General features: G+C 36.9%; 1 protein-coding gene across 10 annotated transcripts in view; it reads left to right on the forward strand.

The window, feature by feature from the left end:
- Positions 1-1583: 1583 nt before the first annotated feature.
- EXOC1 (exocyst complex component 1) overlaps positions 1584-19023 on the forward strand; it is a 28852-nt gene continuing 11412 nt past the window's right edge. The window contains exons 1-12 of one of the 10 annotated variants that reach the window (XM_032684866.1): positions 1584-1760; positions 4665-4762; positions 5631-5761; positions 7822-7981; positions 8857-8877; positions 9633-9820; positions 10752-10979; positions 11203-11335; positions 11513-11622; positions 12165-12218; positions 16376-16525; positions 17652-17757. In XM_032684866.1, coding sequence (XP_032540757.1) covers positions 4675-4762; positions 5631-5761; positions 7822-7981; positions 8857-8877; positions 9633-9820; positions 10752-10979; positions 11203-11335; positions 11513-11622; positions 12165-12218; positions 16376-16525; positions 17652-17757 — 1369 coding nt within the window. In that variant the 5' untranslated portion in view covers positions 1584-1760; positions 4665-4674. Of the gene's footprint in view, positions 1761-1974; positions 2177-4664; positions 4799-5630; positions 5762-7821; positions 7982-8856; positions 8878-9632; positions 9821-10751; positions 10980-11202; positions 11336-11512; positions 11623-12164; positions 12219-16375; positions 16526-17651; positions 17758-19023 lie in introns of those variants that run through there. The other 9 variants (XM_032684863.1, XM_032684867.1, XM_032684864.1 and 6 more) reach the window with 9 other exon arrangements.

Below are 19023 nucleotides of genomic sequence, written 5' to 3' on the forward strand. Positions count from 1 at the left end.
AAAGATCATTGAGTCTAACTCCCAAGTGAATGGCCTGTATGGAGATCAAACCCACAACCTTGGTGTTATTAGCACCATGCTCTAACCAACTAAACAACTGAGCTAATCTCAGTGCTTTCAGTCAAGTGAAAAATGATACAGGAACTACAAAATCACAGTTTTAAATGTTATAAGTCCACATATTGCCAATTTATAACAAACCCTTGGAAAAGATGTTTTCTGTTGTTCTTTATTGGTCATGGCCTGGCAAATACATTTTATCAGCGATACACTGAAGGCATACTGATGTATTAATGTGAGTAAATCATACAGTTCAAGTAATCTGTAATTATGCTATCCTTAACTCTGCATGCAAGTATTGAAGAAATACCGTATTATTAACTTACATTAATGATATTAAAAATTAGTTAAGTGTATCAATCCTGTAGAGAACCTCCTTCACAGCAAAGTTTGAACTGGAAGGTAGCTCCAGTTTTCACAGAATTCAGCAGTGGCTACAAGTAGCTACAGCCAGATTGGTACATCATTTCTCACGGTTAGATGCCAAATCCTAAATTTCGTGATCACTAGTCAGAGAGTACTGTCTGGATTATCACGGACATCAAAGACTATCAATTACTACTGGTGCTTCTGCCTGGGGGCAAAGCCAAAGTCTGAATGCTGCTCACAGAATATGAATATGAGCTGAATGAACATGAGCCAGCAATGCGCCCAGGTGGCCAAGAAAGCCAGTGGCATCCTGTATCAGAAATAGCATGGCCAGCAGCACCAGGGCAGTGATCATCCCCTGTATTGGGCATTGGTGAGGCCACACCTTGGTGTTCAGTTCTGGGCACATCACTGTAACAAAGACATTGAAGTGCTGGAGCATGTTCAGACAAGGGCAACAAGCTTTGCAAAGGGTGTAGAAAACAAGGAACAGCTGAGGGAATGGATTTATTTAGTCTAGAGAAGAGGAGGCTCACAGGGAATCTCCTCATACTCCATCCACAACTACCTGAAAGGAGGTTGTGGTGAGGTGGGGGCCGGTCTCTTCTGCCGTGCCTGCAGTGAGAGGACCAGAGGAAATGGCCTTAGACAGTAGATTCAGACTAGATATCAGAAAACAAATTTTCACTGTTAGGGCAGTCAGGCACTGGGATAGGTTGCCCAAGGAGGTGGTGGAGGCACTATTGCTGGAGGTGTTTAAGAGACTTCTGGCTCTGGGTATTACGGGTTAGTGGTTTGGGGTTACAGTGGCAGTGATGGGTGGATGGTTGGACTGGTTGACCTTGAAGGGCTCTTCCAACCTTGATGATGCTATGAAGTTACATTAGTCCTGCTGCTGTCCTGGCCAAATCGAATTACAGCATGCGGTCAGAGATGGACACCGTTATCTGAAATTCCGCGATCTCCCCACACCTCCAACGCCAGGGGGCGCTGCGCGGCCGCCCAGCCGCCGCCGTCACGTGGGCGGAAGCGGCGCTGCCGGACCGGCCGCGGCTGCGGGAGCCGCGTCTGTTCCCGGCCCTTCCCTTCCCGTCCCTTCCCGTCCCTGTCCCGGCGCCGCGGTGAGAGCGAGGTGGCCCCGGCGCCCTCCACCCCTTCCTCCGCCGCGTGTGGGGGCCTGCCGTGGTGCTCCGCGGGCCGGCTCGGCCGCGCCCGTGCCGCCGGGCTCGGGGTGGGGCGGCGGTGGGAGGGGGTCGTGTCCGTGTGCGGATCTCGCAGGTGGGAGGCGGTGAGGCGGTGCCGGACGGGCCCCGGGGAGGCCGCCGCTGCAGGTAGCTCTTCTGAGTTTTCCTGTTAAATTATTGATATTTTGAGTGATTCTCTTGGGTTGCGCTCTCGTGCTACGTTCTGACCCGGTACGATGCAGGGGTAGCGTGTTTTCCTGTTTGCACCTTTAGGGCGTCCAGCAGTGCTCAGTAAGTAGCCTTACACATCGCTGTGCCCTGTCTGGCGCCTGTTTCCCGGACAGGCCGCGCCTGTGATGTGATGTCTCTGACAGATTTCACGTAGCCTTTGTCTGGAACATTACAGGTAAAAATGCAGCAATGCCTAAAGGGTTTTATTTGAGTCTGGTGTGGTCTCTGCTCTCCTGAAACATTTTTCTGAGGACGGGGCTTTATCTCCGACTCCTTGGGCTAAATTCTTTGTTCCTTTGAGCCAGTAGGATTCAAGGACTCAAGTGGGAAAAGTAAGATGCTTGATCCTGGCACGTTGTGAAGGTTTTGGTGGTTGTGAAGAAGGGGGCTGAGTTCGTAACAGAAGTTGGACTGTATGTTAGAGCCTGTCTTTGATCTTGAATTGATCATGTTTGTTTGATGGGAAAGGTGTATACTGCATAACCTGGACAATTTGTGTTAGCACTGAAATGGGGGAGCAATTTGCAGCAGTTTGATCGTGACTTAGAGCAGAAAATAAAATTCTAAATCAGGAAGGAAAGGAAATTTCTGAAATGCAGCAGGTTGTTGGTATTTTGTATGTTCATCTTTTGCACCTGTTGAAGAGTAACAGGAACGACAACCTGATACAATTTGGGAAACAGAAGATGGGCCCAGCATTTGATGAAAGAGGAGCAAATTGTTAGCAGCTTTGGACTGTTACATTGCCATAGCGGTGTCCTATAAACAGTGTTTGTTTGGATGCCCTGAGCTCTGTGCATTTGACAGTACTGATTCTGCCTTGGCAGAATCCAAACCCCTTGAGTTACTATCTTTAAAACTATCATAGTGCTTAAGATTTTGTCTTTGCTGTGTGTTTATCAGAGAAAGCAATGCAGGCATCTCTAAGACAACAAGCTAACCTAAAATTTAACTACATATATTGTTTTGGCATCAGGAGCATAGCATGTAGTGTGTATTAATCATATTTTTAATGCACTGTAGAATTTTAAGGCACAAGTTCAGAGTAATATTGGAGCTTCTGTATTTAAATAAAAACATTGAAATGTGATGTCTAAGTGTTGCTCTGTTCAGACTTTGTAGAAGCTCTGTGTAGTGTGAGGAACTGTTCTGAATCAAGTGAATATTGCTAATTCCTTAATTTTCAGGGGCCTTGGTGGGGGTTTTGGATTTGTTTTGGTTTTTGTTTGTTTTTTTCTGATGTGATTGAATTCTACAGGCTTGAGTATTGGATGGGCTTGGCCCATCCCCATCCACATCCCCTCCTCCCTGGATTTCTAGAATCCAGTGGGGACTAGACCATGTTTTGCTGAGGAACCCATTGACTATACTGAAATCTGTCATGGAAGTCTCTTTCAGAATTTTATGACTTCCTTGGGATTTTATTCTTGTTTGGTGCAAGGTTAATTTATTGTTGCTCTTACTTTACCACTGTGAATTCTTCATTGTAAATGAACATGGTAGAAGTACAAATGCTTTCCTCCAAGCACGTTGCATACTTCCTTGAAGACACTGACAAAAGAAATCCTAACTGTCAGTGAACATTTTTAAACAAACCAGTTGATAATGCATCCCACAAAAATAAATAGCTTTCTTCTCTTACAGCCCCTTCTTCTCACCCTTTACTTTCTCCCACTGCTGACTGCTGCTACTGCAGAGGTGAATCACTTGAATGAGGAAACCCGTGAAGAGATCCCCTCCTCCCCGTCCACCCCACAGTCTCTTTCCGCCTTCTTTTTTGGTCCTGTACCTTCCACAAATCACCTGAAAACTATTCTCACTGAGGAGAAAAACTAGAAATCAAACTTTCCGGATGTTGTTAGGAAAGTACTTTTGGCAGATGCACCTCATTTATGCAACCTAATGGTCTGATGTAGTATATGACTATATCGTTGACATCAGGGAATGGCATAATATGGGATTTAGAATTTAGAATTTCTCTTGTGATACCAAGTGAGGAAGCAGAATTATTCAGAATGATTTTTCTGTCTACCAGAAGAGAATTAGGATGTGTGTGTGGTTCACCAAGACTCAAAAGTAATAATTTGTTAGACTTGAAATTGTACCATCAGTGGTGGATTGACTGACTGCTATGACATACCATATCCAGAATGTATTCTAGAAGTCTTCCTGTAAAGTAGGGGGACATTTTCTTCTGCTAAATGGGGCATTATTTTCAATTTGGTCTGCCCAGCATATAACCTTGGTGAAAGAGTCCTGCACATTTAATTGAAGATTTTAGGTATATTTGAAGGATGCAGGACTTTTAAGTTAAGATCATCTCTGTAGTGACTTTAGTTTCACATGATCCATCCTATTAGATTTCATGGGATTTTTTTGTTCACCTGTCTTCATCTATAGTTTTACTGGATCCATGGCATTCATGTCCATTCTAAAATTCCACTAACTGGTGAGGGAGTCCTCTTTTTTTGATTCCCGTTTCAACTTTTTTTTGTTTGTTTTTTTTTTGGTTAATGTCTTGCATTCCCCTTTACTACAAAGAAGCTTTTTGTTCTCCTTTGAATTAAGCTGCAGGATCATCTGGGTGTTGATAAATTACAGTTGTCCTATTGAAGTTAGATAGTAAGCTTCAGCTTGAACTTTTACTTAAAGTGGGCTGTTCTTCTATGTAAGTCATGCTTGTCCAGGTTACGATTCATTAAGTTACCTGTAAAATTTAATTTTAAAAAACTCTAATCACTATAAGTACATGACTGGTTATTTTTTGTGTGTGTCTGTTAAATGTGCTTGAGTGTATTATGACTTCCTAAAATCTTTCAGCTGAGAGAAAATGACTGCAATCAAGCATGCTTTACAGAGGGATATTTTCACTCCCAATGACGAACGCTTGTTGAGCATTGTGAACGTGTGCAAAGCAGGCAAAAAGAAGAGAAACTGCTTTTTGTGCGCCACAGGTACATAGGAATACCACACTGTATTTCTTGTCTTCACCTTTGTTTTTTATTCAGTTGCTTTTGTCTTAGCTTTATTTACAGTGCTTTTTCTTGACCTTTATGAAACAGGTACTTTCCATTTCTAATGGTGAAAATCAGTTGTACTTCCATTATTGCTTCTACTAAAAAAGAAACAAACCCCTATACTTTTATTCACAGATCTCATTGTAATTTGAAATGAAGGAATCAAACATATTTATTTTGGGACTGGTGGGCTTTATGTAGTGCTTAAAAGGGGATTTAGTAGTCATTATTATCAGTAGCTTGATAAACCTAAATAAAATGCAATATAGAGTACTGGTTAGAATCCAAGGCAGAGGGCTCTGGAAAGGCACAGTAACTGAACTGAGTTCTAATGTTCCTTTACATTATATCTCCTAAAAAAATTAGGTGCTTTGGGTTGATCCGTCAATAAATTAGCTTGCTAGAATATTTTTCTGTCTGAGAAGTCTCTGATAATGTTTTTATTTTGACTGTAATCTCCAATTATGTCTTTGCTTTGTCGGTTACATGGTAATGGTCTAAGATCTGCTGTATCAAAAAATAGCTGTAAATTGGGTTCATTACATCACAAGCTGTAAAGAGATGCATGCCTGTTTGACTGAGGCTTAAACTGAACTGTGGATATTGTGGATGGAAATGTTTCAAAGAGTCTGTTGTCTGTTTTCGTCAAATAAATATTATGAAACCTCCCCCACAGAAGGGAGGGGGATTTCAGAAGTTGAAGTACAGCAGGAACAGGCGTTAAAGAAATATGTGTGTTTTGAAATTACTCTCTTATTTCATTTAATAGTGACAACGGAACGACCAGTGCAAGTAAATGTGGTAAAAGTGAAAAAATCTGACAAGGGAGATTTCTACAAAAGGCAGACTGCATGGGCACTTCGAGACCTTGCTGTTGTTGATGCCAAAGATGCTGTTAAAGTAGGTGTACCTTTTTTTTTTTTTTGATTTAGCACTCTACTCAGAACATCCTTTTTGCTCCAAGTTAGAGTTAACTTCTTGATATTGACTGCTTTAAAGCTTAGATTGATAACATGTTAATTAGGAGTTTATTAGAAATTGGGATGATACATTCCTGTGCTGCTTATGCCTGCATTTTCTTTCAGCCTTTCCAAGAATGTAACCCTGGTAAATTGAGTAAGAGCAGTCTAGATATGCTCGAATAGCAGTAGTCTGAATATCTGCCCTGTTAGTTGTAGTGATCTCTCAGTGACTGTAGAGAGCTTGTGCTTTGTTTGTTTCAAGTTATATGTAAATTTTTACTCCAAGCTTAGTTTCCATTAAGAAAATCTACTACTACCTTACTAACGATGTTCAGCTCCCTGTAATGTTTTTAGCGAGGACACTTAAAGTATTCTTAAGGAGTATGTAAGCTGGAGGGTGAGGTCTTACAATCTGTTCTCTCAATCCTGACATTGGCCATTTCTTGGAAAGGGTACAGTCCTGAGGTGGTGGACTTTTCCACAGAACAACAAGAGCAACCTGGTTTTGACCACTTAAATTAACCTTTTGTCATATGCTAAAGATGTACAAGCAGGCAGGGGTGAAAATCCTTCATGCTATGATGTCTGGTTTTATCTGCTGGTAACTCGTGATTTGGAAGAATAGTGCAGAAAACTACAAAGTTTAAAACTCTTTGTTTTTCCCCTCCCAACCCCCTCTCCCCAAGTGTAGGTTTGTTATTTCAGTTATCCACATACTTGTTGGCTGCATTTTAGATTTTCCTCGCTGTTCCTAAATACCATGTTGAAGAATTGATTCTTAAGATTAAGGTTAAAATTACTCTGTCTTTCACGGCTTTTTCTTGCAAAACAGAATTTGATAACCATTTGCAGAAATATACTGTAATATATATACCAATCTAATGAGAAATTTTGAAATGTTCTTTCAAAAACCAAATGTTGAATGGCAAACTCTCTCATATCCAATAACGTGAGAATTAAAGTTGATAGGTTCATCATGGTTTGCTTTCACATATGATTGTATGCAATGCTTTTGACACAAGGCCTTTCCTGTACTAGTTGTGAGACAAGTCAAGTTTTATGTGACTATACTCTTTATTTGGAAATGTATGGTAATTATATTTATCAATATAAGCTAAAGAAAAAAAAGAACTGCTTTTATTGTAAAATGTCCCATCATGTGCAGTTTCTTGTGCCGCCTGCTTCTACAGGTAGTAGTGACTATATAATAAGTAGCAGCAAGCTATATATAAGTAACATATATCTGAGGCAATAACATTTTTCATCAAAAGGAGATTGGACCTTGCAAAATGCTTGTAATATCATCTTTAAAACAGGCAATTACCAGTTCCAGTCCATATTGAGTTCATAAGTGACTGTAGAAAGGCAAGTACTTCATTCAATCGCTATCAAAGTAACATTCTCAACAGGCAGGAAATCTATTTGAAAATACTTACATAGAAGCTTTTTACTATAGAAGCTTTTTACTGTTAGAAGGTCAAATGATTTTTTCTATCCTGTTCAGTCCTATCAAACACTATCACACCTCTAAAATATATAAAGTACTTATAATTCTTTTTCCCCTTGCCTGTTCTCTCAAATCTCCCTGAACTGTGTTGTGTATGGTATTATTTGGTAACTCCAGCTACCTTTTTTATTTTCAGAAGGCTAACACAAGGCATTAGTCATTCTGAGGACAGTGTTTCAGGGCAGACAGTGCTGTCAAATATTTGTTGACAGTCTTACAGATCTCTGTATTTTGTATTATTTTTGCCTTATCTGGCTTGACAAAATACTGTCTCATAGCTTGGATTCTGTTTTTTCACGTTCACTATTTTAGCACCTTTATTAAGGTGCATCAGGGCACCAGACTTGCTATATGAGCTTCTGTCTCTTTAAGGCTGGCACGTGTATAATTTCATTTTATTCCGTCATCTCAATAATTTAATGCGTAAACAATCTCTGCTACTCTGAAAATCATTTGTCTGTGGAACCTGTAACATATCTTATCTTTTACAGGAGAATCCTGAATTTGACTTGCATTTTGACAAAGTGTACAAATGGGTTGCAAGCAGCACAGTGGAAAAGAACACCTTTATTTCATGTATCTGGAAACTCAATCAGAGATATCTTAGAAAGAAAATTGACTTTATTAATGTTAGTTCACAACTGTTGGAAGGTAAACTTCTACAACTGTATTTGAAGTGTAAAGTCTAATAATTATTGGTGTAAAACAGGTATACTAAAAGAAATATTTTTAATCCTGATGGGTTTTCTTATGGAATTTTATTCTTTTAGATTTTTTATGTCTTCAGATGAGCAAGGTGACTATTGATTTTCTAAGATTTTCTGTTAGAAAACTGAGACCCAAGACAAAATACTTAATTAGTGATAATTAATTAATAAGCTTATTGTATTTCTAAGACATTCTGTTTCTCGAACAAAATAAAATCTACCTCCAAGATCTGGTAGGTCTAATTGTGTAACGAATCTACTTTTGTTCCTGTTTTCATTTCCCCTGAATTAGAAAAATGCCTTAAAAAGTGATGCTTCTGTAGCTTTCCAGAGACTAATGAGGGCTTACATGAGATTTCTAGTTTTTTAACTGTGAAGCATGTGTTAAATTCTTCTGGATCCTGTTACAGTTTTTGTGACTGGTTGGTTGCTAAGGAGGCTTTGTATCTTGTTTGCTTATGCTGTATTAAATATTTTTACAGTCATGTTATCATTATTATAGTTAAAATTTTATAGTAAAGCCTACTGAGTAAGTGTGTCTCATGTTGAGTCTGTCAGAAGTGTTTAAACTATTGGTATTAAATACTACACTGGCATGTGCAGAAGAACTTGAATTAGAAATGTGAAACAGGAAGGATAACATTTCTGTATTTTGGTGTTGTCCAATTTGTTTTAAACCAACCTCTAACATTTCAAGTTTTTGCAATATTAAACATCCAAACTTACTGCCATTTAAAAATATACACGCTGTTCGTGCTTTGTCTAGCTAACATTCTTTGCTTCCTTTCCTCTGCTTTTCCATACCTTTTAATTCTTCAGAACTTCCTAAAGTTGCAGAAGGTGCGTAACACCTTTTTCCTTTATTTTGCTTTGTAAGCAATTTTCGTAAATAATATGTGATTTTTTTGGTTTTATTTTGTTTAATAGGGCTTTGGATAGCTTATCGAGTTGCTAGAGATAAGAGAGTTATTTCAAACGTCCTAAACACTTTCTGGCTGGACTGTATTCATGTTATGTAAATCATTTGTCAGCCTTTGAGTTAAATTAAGTAAGTACTGCCGTGAGAAATCATAGTTAATGAAACCATTGTTATTTCATTTTCACTTACCCCAGTACTTACTGTTCTGCTATGAAACTCACCTTGAGCATCAAGATAACTTTTATTTATTCAGTGACATATATCTTAATCAACTTCAGTGTGGTCTGTCTACCAAAAGAGAGAATCTAACTTTTACTGATCTTCTGCTAACAAATCGAGTGTAATACTGTAATGTATTCTGATGCTGATTACCAGTGTAAGAGGTGAATAAACTGAGACTAGGTTTGTCCCTTGAAATAAAGGAAGGTGGATATTTGTATTTTGCTTGTGTTGCATAATTTGGAAAAGATCTTTGTTGGGAATCACTTCTGGTAGTTGTAATGAAGCACATGGAAGACTGAGACTTGAAAAAGTGTTGATAGGTAACAGGTGCTTGTTAGGAAAGTTGTTTAACGGATTCATTTTCTTAGAGGTAGTTAAACATACTTAAGTACTCTTAAAATGCTTGTGTCTTTCTGGACTTGATAATGTGTTCTATTTTCCTTCTCTACCTAAGAATCCGTTCCAAGTGGAGAGAATCAGAGTGTAGCAGGAGGTGATGAAGAAGCTGTGGATGAATACCAGGAGTTAAATGCAAGAGAGGAACAGGATATTGAAATAATGATGGAAGGGTGTGAATATGCTATTTCTAATGCTGAAGCCTTTGCAGAAAAGTTGTCGAGAGAACTACAAGTGCTAGATGGGGTAAAAATTCCTTCTAATGTGCAGTGTGTCAGCATGTTGAACTGTTCTCATTGATACTGGCCACATAGCATTCTTTGAAAATTAATTAACATGTTCTGCTGTATATTTAAATGTAAATGTGTTTCTGTTGCTAAGCTGAGCTACATCTTATCTATTAACAGGTTGTAGAGATTTTCAGCCTTTGCTCTTTGCCTTCCACACCTTCTGGGGTGAATTGCAGACTTTCAAATGAAGAGCTGAGAAGAAAAAAGAGAGAGATTCTGCATATGCCTTTCTTGAGGGCAGGAGTGCACAGAGAGAGAATAGTCCATTCATGCCCATAGATGCCTAAAATAGTCCTATCAATGTAACTAGGAAACTGGTTTAGTCTAATAACATTGCAGTATTTGGCTGCCTGTAACGGTGCCATATTATTTGCTATTTTGCTTTTTAAACAGCCCTTCATTCTAGAGGTCATTTGGAAAACTTAAGGAGATGCAGGGGATACAGTCTTGAGGGAACAGTCAACAACCTCCTCAAATTGTCAAGTTGTGTGTTTCTTGTATATTTTGAAAATGCCTTCTGTCATACAGGCAGCTTATCTTGCAATAGAAAATCTGACCTTAACACCTGAGCTGGTTTTATTGGAACTAAAAATGTTCTGGTATAGCAGGGATTACTGTTTGGCTTTTTATTTTTCTGCAGATCAGTAATTCAGTTCTAAGAACTTGGCAGAGTTTTGGTTTTGTGTCTTTTCTTTTTGAAATAAGGAAGTGTCATAGGCTGAGGAACTGCTGTGTTCAGTAACACTTTAAAGAGAAGTACTACAGTGTTGTTGATTTCCTCACAAGTTTTGAAAACTGTTTGACAGTAATAAAGGCAGAAGGAGATACCAGAGTGCTTTTGAGATATAAAAAATGTCTCTTAGAATGTTACTTTATTTTCTGTACAGGCAAATATCCAGTCCATTATGGCCTCAGAGAAACAGGTGAATATATTGATGAAGTTGCTGGATGAAGCTCTAAAGGAAGTTGACCAAATTGAGCTAAAGCTGAGCAGTTATGAAGAAATGCTTCAGAGTGTAAAAGATCAAATGGATCAAATTTCAGAAAGCAACCACCTAATCCATCTTAGCAACACGAATAATGTGAAACTACTGTCAGAGATAGAGTTCTTAGTGGTAAGCATTTTTATCGTGTTTACAATAGTTGTTCAAGTATAAAATTCTTTTAGGTTGCTACCCTCTTTAGCATGATTATAGTTTAAAATAATGAGCATATTTTTCTGTTTTGTTACTGCACTAACTCCAGTAATTTATAATGATAAAGTTGTATTTATTATTCTGGGTTCAGCAGCATAGCAAACTAGCCTGCTTATGGACAGTACTATCCATTATTTTGTAGAATCACATGGATTTGGCAAAAGGTCATATAAAGGCCCTTCAGGAGGGAGATCTGACATCTTCTCGAGGCATTGAGGCTTGCACTAATGCAGCAGATGCCCTTCTACAGTGTATGAATGTAGCTCTTCGTCCAGGTAATGTTTTTGTTAGACTTCAGTCTAACATGCAAAATTTATTATGCATTATGCTGTTCCAACTAGTCTCAGATTTTGTTCTGTAGATTGGGAACCAAGAGGGCCAGAGGTCACAATTCCTTCATATACAATATATTACTATATATTTTGTGCTCTCTAAATCCTTTTTGTTTGTAGGACATGATATGCTTCATGCAGTGAAGCAGCAACAGCAGCGATTTAGTGACTTGCGTGAGCAATTTGCACGGAGACTTGCCAGTCATTTGAACAGCGTATTTGTTCAGCAGGTATTACTTCTTTCTATTTAATATAAAATTTTTGATCACAAACTTTTCTGCAGAAGAAAAACAATCTGCCTAAGATTGGACATATTCTGTGATGTAATCAGTAAATGCTAGAGGCGCTTCAGGCAGTGATATTGCTAAGCATACCAAACTACAATTGCCTACGTAAGTCTCTTACACTAAAAAAAAACAAACCCAAACACCTCTTTTTAATGGGCTTGCTATCTGAATTAAACACATTGTGTGATATATAAGGATTTATTTTAATTGTAAAGCTTGATTAATTGAGGAGAAAAAGCACTGACCTTTTTAAAGCTGTTAGAGGCTGAAAACATTCAAGTTCTTGCTATCTGAACCTCAAGAACCATGCAAAAAAGCCAAAACAAAACCAAACATCCAAAGTAAAATGTCTGAACCTTGGTTTTGATCTTTAACTTGAGATATTCATAAATCACTGTCCTTACTGTCCTTACAGTGTGTCCTAAAGGCTGGGTGGTTTTTTTAGCCTCGGTTTTTTAATTTCTGTATTTTTTATCTCCAATTAGTTTACTCAGACCCTCCTTCAACTCTATAACAGGTCCTCCTATCATTCAGTTCCAGTGAGTACCTTGGGTTTGAAATAAGCTTTTCTAACTAATTTTTTTTTAGCTTGAATTATCTAACTAGCAGCTGCATTTTTGGCTTTGCAAAAAGAAATTTGTCTTTACTGATTACAGAGCATCAGACTTACACCCCTTCTCACTTCTGTTATTTTTGTCAACCTTTAAGCTTTGTTTATAAGCTAACATTCCTCTGATCTGATCTCCAGAAATTGCTAAGAGACAGATGGAGATGTATGGAGGAAAAATATTTTCAGGAAATTGTAATATGTGTACAACTGTGCAGATACTGCAATTGTGTGAAATTGCAGAATTTGTAAATAAAAAATAATAATTCCAGTTTTATACATATTAATGCAATAAAAGTTTAAAAGTTCTAGATTTTCTGTATTAGACTGTGTGCAGAAAATGGAATATTTACACTGGATAATTGTGTAGAAAATTATATTTGAGAGTACAAGCCTGGCTTTTTATGACAAAGATTAGTACTTCCTACATTTTCTTCACTTTGCAGAAGAGTTCCAGCTCCACAACATGTTAATTCTTTTGCCTTTAGCTTCTGTTCTTAAGAAGGTATTTTTCCTCTGTCACTTTTGATATTTTGAAAACCTGAGTATAGGCTACCTGTCTCAGCCTTTAAATGAGGAAGTAGAAGCTATATTGTATAAGTCCTATGTAAATGCATTCACAAAGCTGAAATATTGGAATTGTGTATGGAAGTGGCTGCTTAACAGAATATATTTTCTGATGTTCTATTCTGAAGGTTTTATTTTTAAAAATGGTAAGAGATTATTATTACTGTGCAATATTATGTGTATTAGATGAAATATTTTTAAAGACACTTTTGAGTGCTGTTGAGAATGCTATTACTATTACCACTTTGCAATTTATTTTTTTTAAAATTCTGAAACTAGTAGTGGCTTCACATTGTTTTTCATATAAAATTATCCTCTGAAAAGTTGTAGCTTGCTGTTAGCTGTGAGGTATTAATCAATAGATTAAACTTAACAGCAAAGTCATAATTTTTAGCAGGAAGAGTTCATTAACTGCAAGAGATGAGCCACTGCAAAGCCTTTTTGATTATTGTAAAAGTGAAAAAAGAAGTTTGTGTATTTAATTTTGAGATACAGATTCAGGTGTTGGAGGTATAACAGATTTTTGTGTTACCTTACTAAAATAACTGTATTTTTTCTCAAGCCAATGTTCTTGAAAACTAACTAGAACACTTTGTTACCTTTAACATCTGAAGAGTTGCATTATTTGTTTAGAATGTTTCTTACAAAAATAAATCAAAGCACTTCAGAAAAAAAGGCAGATAAAGAATTCTAAATTAAAAATGCAAATGAAAACATGATGTGTGTAGGCAGCTGTTAATACAAGCAAGATATTCTGATTTGGAACTCATTAGATGTAAAATCAAAGTTAGATTGACATTTGGGCCTAAATGCATTATCTTGGAAGTATGAAATTTTTCTTTATTTTTTTAAAGGCTTGATTCAAACTCCTGTTGTAAGGTACTAAAGTGCTTCATTTCCTTCACATAAAATTGGTAATAAATATTAGAAGTTTTAAGCAGAAATGCAACTTTGGCTTGCCATTCACTGCAGTGTTACAAACTGTTTACAGTAACTGTTGCTAACAGTCAGTGTAGTTGTCTTTATTGTGTACTACTAATAATTGATTAATCTGTATATCAACAACTTTAAAGATTTTATTTTTTTTTTAACAGCCACGTTCAGCACTCAATTTAATGGCAGCTAGGCTTTCTGCATTTGAAATACGAAATAGTTCGAAGCTTTGAAACTATGAAATAGTTGAATAACAAACTTGGGTTATCATTGGTAATGGTGTATATTTATGTGCAGTGAGAGAAAGCCTGTTAATTAGATAGGAAAGGTACACCTAGAAGCTCCATAATGTTTTGGGTTAGGCTTGAACAGGACATGATTTAGTACAACCAAAATGATTAGTCCTGTGGAAAAGTTGGTCTGGAGAGAGAAATTTACCTTGCTAAGGAATTTGTCATCTAGCTTTATGAAGAATGCAACTACCAAGCAAAAAAGTTGCGTGTAATAAAGGGACATGAATAAAATTGTTAGGTGAAAGAAGCAATAAAAATCTGGATAGCTGAGTATTTCCTAGCAGTAATATGAACGAACTTTGGGCCGACTTAATTGAAGAGAGCTGTGAAAGCCACCGGGTAAATTATGTTAAACTATAATGAACTTGTACATTAAAATGCATGCTGTGGGAATGTAACACACCAGGGGCAGGAGGGAGAACTGTAAATGGTTTTCTATAGTCTGGTTTTCATAGAAGCCTATAAAAGATCTATTGAAAATATTTGCTATACGCATGCCCAGAAGTACACACAGCATTGAGTATGACTTCAGTAATCACATCAGCAGCTGTGTTGCTAATGCTGGCTGGATGCCAATTCCGAATTATATGTTCCAATAATTACACTTTGCAAAGTTAGCTTTTTGTTAAAGGCAGACTACAGGATTATTTTTATAAGGGAGATTTATAGTGTTATCCTTCCCCATTGTCTATGAGAATAAATTAATGAACTTGGCAGGATTTGTTTCTTTGGGTCCATTTGTGTCTCAGTTTACATAGTTAAGAGAATAGGGCTCAAAGTAAGTTCATGTTCATGTCATATTGGATACAAAAAAAAGAAATGGAACAGGTTGTCCAGAGAAACTGTGAATGCCCTATCACTGGAAGTGATAGGACAGGTTGGATGGGGCTTTGAGCAACCTCGTCTAGTGAAAGGTGTCCCTGCCCATCACAAAGGAGGTGGAACGAGATGAACTTTAAGATAACTTCTAAGCCAAACCATTCTATGATCCTATGTAATATATTAGCTTTTTCCAGAAGCTGGCATGTTCGCATTGCAGTACTTAGTAAAGGTTAGTATTTCACAAATAATATCATAGATTCATATATATAATTTTTTAAACAAGTCTGTGAATGTACTGTGGAAGCTTTTAGGGCTTTTTTTAACCAAAGACTTGAACCCAGTACAATAGAAAAGGGTAAGACAAAATTTGCTTTAGTTTTGTCACTTTAATCTAAGCTGGCTGCTGTTCCAACTTAAAAACATGCAAAGGCAGTTTTTAAGCTGTATAGCTTATTCTGCTGACTTATCACATCCAAGGTGGAACTGTCCAGGAATTCTTCTTCTCTGAGGGACTGACATTGCCTAACCTGCATAAACTGCCTGCTTGTGATGCTACAGGAATAGGAATCTTTTTGTGCTGTTATGGCACAAACTATACTTGAGATTAAGGCCTGTTGCAGTATTTACTAAAAGCCCAGCAAAAAAGACTTTACAGAAAATATTAAAGCCATTTGGAAATTAAGTCCCATCCTCCCTTCTGTTAACCCAGGAATAATGGTTGTGTATTCTGCTGTGTGGCTGCACAGTGGTGTTACCTTGCTTGCTCTTCCTGAATTTCCCAGGAAGCTTGTGAGTTCAAGCAAGTGAAAGTTTAAAAATCTAAATCATATGTTGTTCCAGCAATGTGATGTGATGCTTAAAGCATAGTGTGGGTTTCAGGAAAGTAGCCAGAGTAAAGGATGAGCGTGATATTAGTAGCTTGTGTTAAATGCTGCCTGTTGAAAACTGTTAACTCCAGTAAATGTTCACTGAACGTGTGGGTGTGTGTCTCTGTGTGGAGGAATGTGTGTGAACTGATGTTTTTAAGACTTGACCAAGGAAGGCTTGGCCAAAGTGGACTAAAGTAGGTTGAATTGGAGCAACTTTCAGAGAAGAGGTGTAGTATATAAAGCTCATCGTTAACACCTAAGCCACTCATTAACTGGGGACTTGATGTGTCTTAGTGTGGGAGTAACATCTTTAAACAGAAGCAGCGAAAAATTCCAGTGACTCACCCTTAAGGCAAAGAGCCTTACAATGAACAAGCTTATTAAGATGCATTACCTGCCACAACTATAACAGCTTGGTATCAGTATTGTTAGGTGTTTTTTTCAGTCTGCATCTCTAGGCTTTGGTTCTATCCAAGGTATTTTATGAGACTTTTCTTTTTCTGTTTGCCTGAATGAGATGCTGTCTTCATATTAAGTTTTTCAGGAAATGTATTGTACTTCTGTGTAGCGCTTCCAGATTTACTTCAATACTTTTTTTTATCAAGGGTCACGATCAGAGTTCCACTCTTGCCCAGCACTCTGCTGAATTGACATTACCCAATCATCATCCATTTCACAGAGATTTACTTCGATATGCTAAACTGATGGAGTGGCTCAAGAACACAGATTATGGAAAATATGAAGGACTAACAAAGGTATGTGAAGTGCTCAAATGATGCTGGACAATGTACGTAGTAGACTGGATTTGATAGTCAAAACAATTGCCCATGTGTATGCACCTGTGAATATTCCTATATATGAAATGTAACTCAATGCTCCTCTTTTCTTGGAATAATGTTCCTCTTTGGAATAAGAAACTGTTTTTTTGTGTTTGTGATATCCTGTTTTGTTTGTTAGTTTTTTTCCTCAAACATTTGGTTCAGAAGCAGAAGTATAAGATATTTTTCTTAATGTTTATGTAAAACAAGTTTGCCATTTTACAGCCTAGTAAGAAAAATGATATTAAGCTATTTTCAAAGTGATGTGTCTTTTGTCCGTGTGACATCTTTATTTCGACAGACCTTCATTTCACTTGGGAACATCAAAAATTTAAGAGGTCTCTTGTAAAGTAGATTAAATAGAAATGCTTTCCCTTTCTATGTATGTAACTTTTAACTACCTTGTTTAAAACTAACATGGAGTGAAAAAAATTACTACAGAAGTATACAAAATGTTTAGGTAGAAATCAAAGGGAAGTTAGTCCTTAGAGAGCAAGTCTTTTTTTTTTTTAATTAATGTACTATAATTCTTAAATGGAAGATTTAAATTAGACTTTTTCAATGGCTTTGAAACAGCTCTTCCTTTGCTGTCAGTGTAATGCAGATAGTTAATGAATGGTTGACATATTTGTGATCTTCTAACAAAAAATTGAGAGAGCTATATATTTATGTGTTATGTGTGCTTTTGGGGACACAGTAGGAGTCTGATGAAAGAGGGTACAGAGAATCGTGCTGAATTCTCTCCATTTTACCCTTGAATTGAATTCTGTGATACTCTACCACTGGCAATCCGATTTGTATGTATGCATTGCTTATCTTTCTTTATGGAGGAGAAGTAGAAATTTTTGAATAATGCTTAGTGAACTCACTATGAAAATGAATATAAGCTGCTTAAATATCATGAATATATTTTTGTGCATGCTGCATAAATATATATATTTATATTGACCAAACCAGTTTGTTATTTAGTAGGACAAACCTTTCAAGTTTTTAGAACTATTTACCTGTAATAGAAGAAGTCAGTATGAATACCTGTTAACTAAATTTACGTTTTTCTTTTAAGAATTACATGGATTATCTATCACGACTGTATGAAAGGGAAATAAAAGATTTCTTTGAAGTTGCCAAGATCAAGATGACGGGCACAACCAGAGAAGGAAAAAAGTTTGGTAAGCTTCCAGAAGACACATATCTTGCTTTGAATCTTGTAATTTGCATATTAAACACTTATTACAACACTTACGTCTAATTTTATGATGGGGTAAAATTCTTTATTTTTGGCAAGGTAGAAGAAGTTGGATGGAAAAAATGATTGGTAAAACTTCTGACTTTGAAAAGGCCAAAGTAGAACAACTGAAATCTTGTGAAATTAGTCAAGATAAAAGGATAAAATATGATATTTTTCTAAATTTTCAGATCCTTGATCACTTTTTAACAAACTACCAATCATATTTTATTACTTGATCTATCCCACTTTATTACTGGAACAAGTCTGAAAAATTAATTCTTGTAATTAACAAAAGTTTGGGCAACAGTGTGTGCGTGTTCCTTCTGCTGTTATTTCTGCTTTTAATAAGTTTTAGGTGGATTTTAGGAAGCTATTTTTTAATGATAATTCTGCCTGAGAAAACTTGTGTATTTTATTGTTTTTTTCAGTTGGATTTACCTATGTAGCCTGAGACTAGAAATCATAATTTGTTAACTTGTAGGCATTTATGTCTAAGGGCGTATATATTCCTCCTAGGATTAGTCTAGTGTGAATACGGAAATGAAACTTTAGGAAACAAACAAACTTGGATACTTAGAAAGCAACAGTGATATAGGTGTATTTATATATTGTCTATTCTATATTTTGAGGTGCACTGTTTCGAAACTGGTTTGAAATGTTTATGTTTGCCACAGTTCACCAGTTTGTAACTTCAGAATTCCAAAATTATGTGCAGCTTTAACGAGTTAGTTCTGTCAAGCCTATTTTGGGTCCTGAACTTATCCTTTAAAGTTTGATGGTAGAAAATGGTAGAAAACAGGAAAATGTAACAAAAGGAAGAAAGCAGGAGAGTGGTATTATTTGAGGAAGGGCGAAGCTGGAAAGATAAGTCTTGGCAATCGGTTGGACATGGAGAGCAAGAGGTGCCATAATGTGTTGTCATCAGAACATTTAAATTCATAAATCTTGAAAAGGTATCTTATTACAAGGCAAGAACCCCCTTTATGCTAATACAAATTGATATCTAAAGCATTCTGAACACTTTGTCTTGACACTTCTTTTGTGATTTGTATTTGTGAGGAAACAGTTTTTGTAGCAATTCCCTAACTTGCATAAACATGGAGCTAGCAGGCATGAATTGAAGCAGGTCCTTCAATTCACCAGTGTAAAAGCTGTACCTTGAGAAGACTTGTGTCATGCATTTGTCATGTAAATTTATTTATTTTGT

This window comes from Chiroxiphia lanceolata, chromosome 4, assembly GCF_009829145.1.
Source record: "Chiroxiphia lanceolata isolate bChiLan1 chromosome 4, bChiLan1.pri, whole genome shotgun sequence".
NCBI classification, from domain to species: Eukaryota; Metazoa; Chordata; class Aves; order Passeriformes; family Pipridae; genus Chiroxiphia; species Chiroxiphia lanceolata.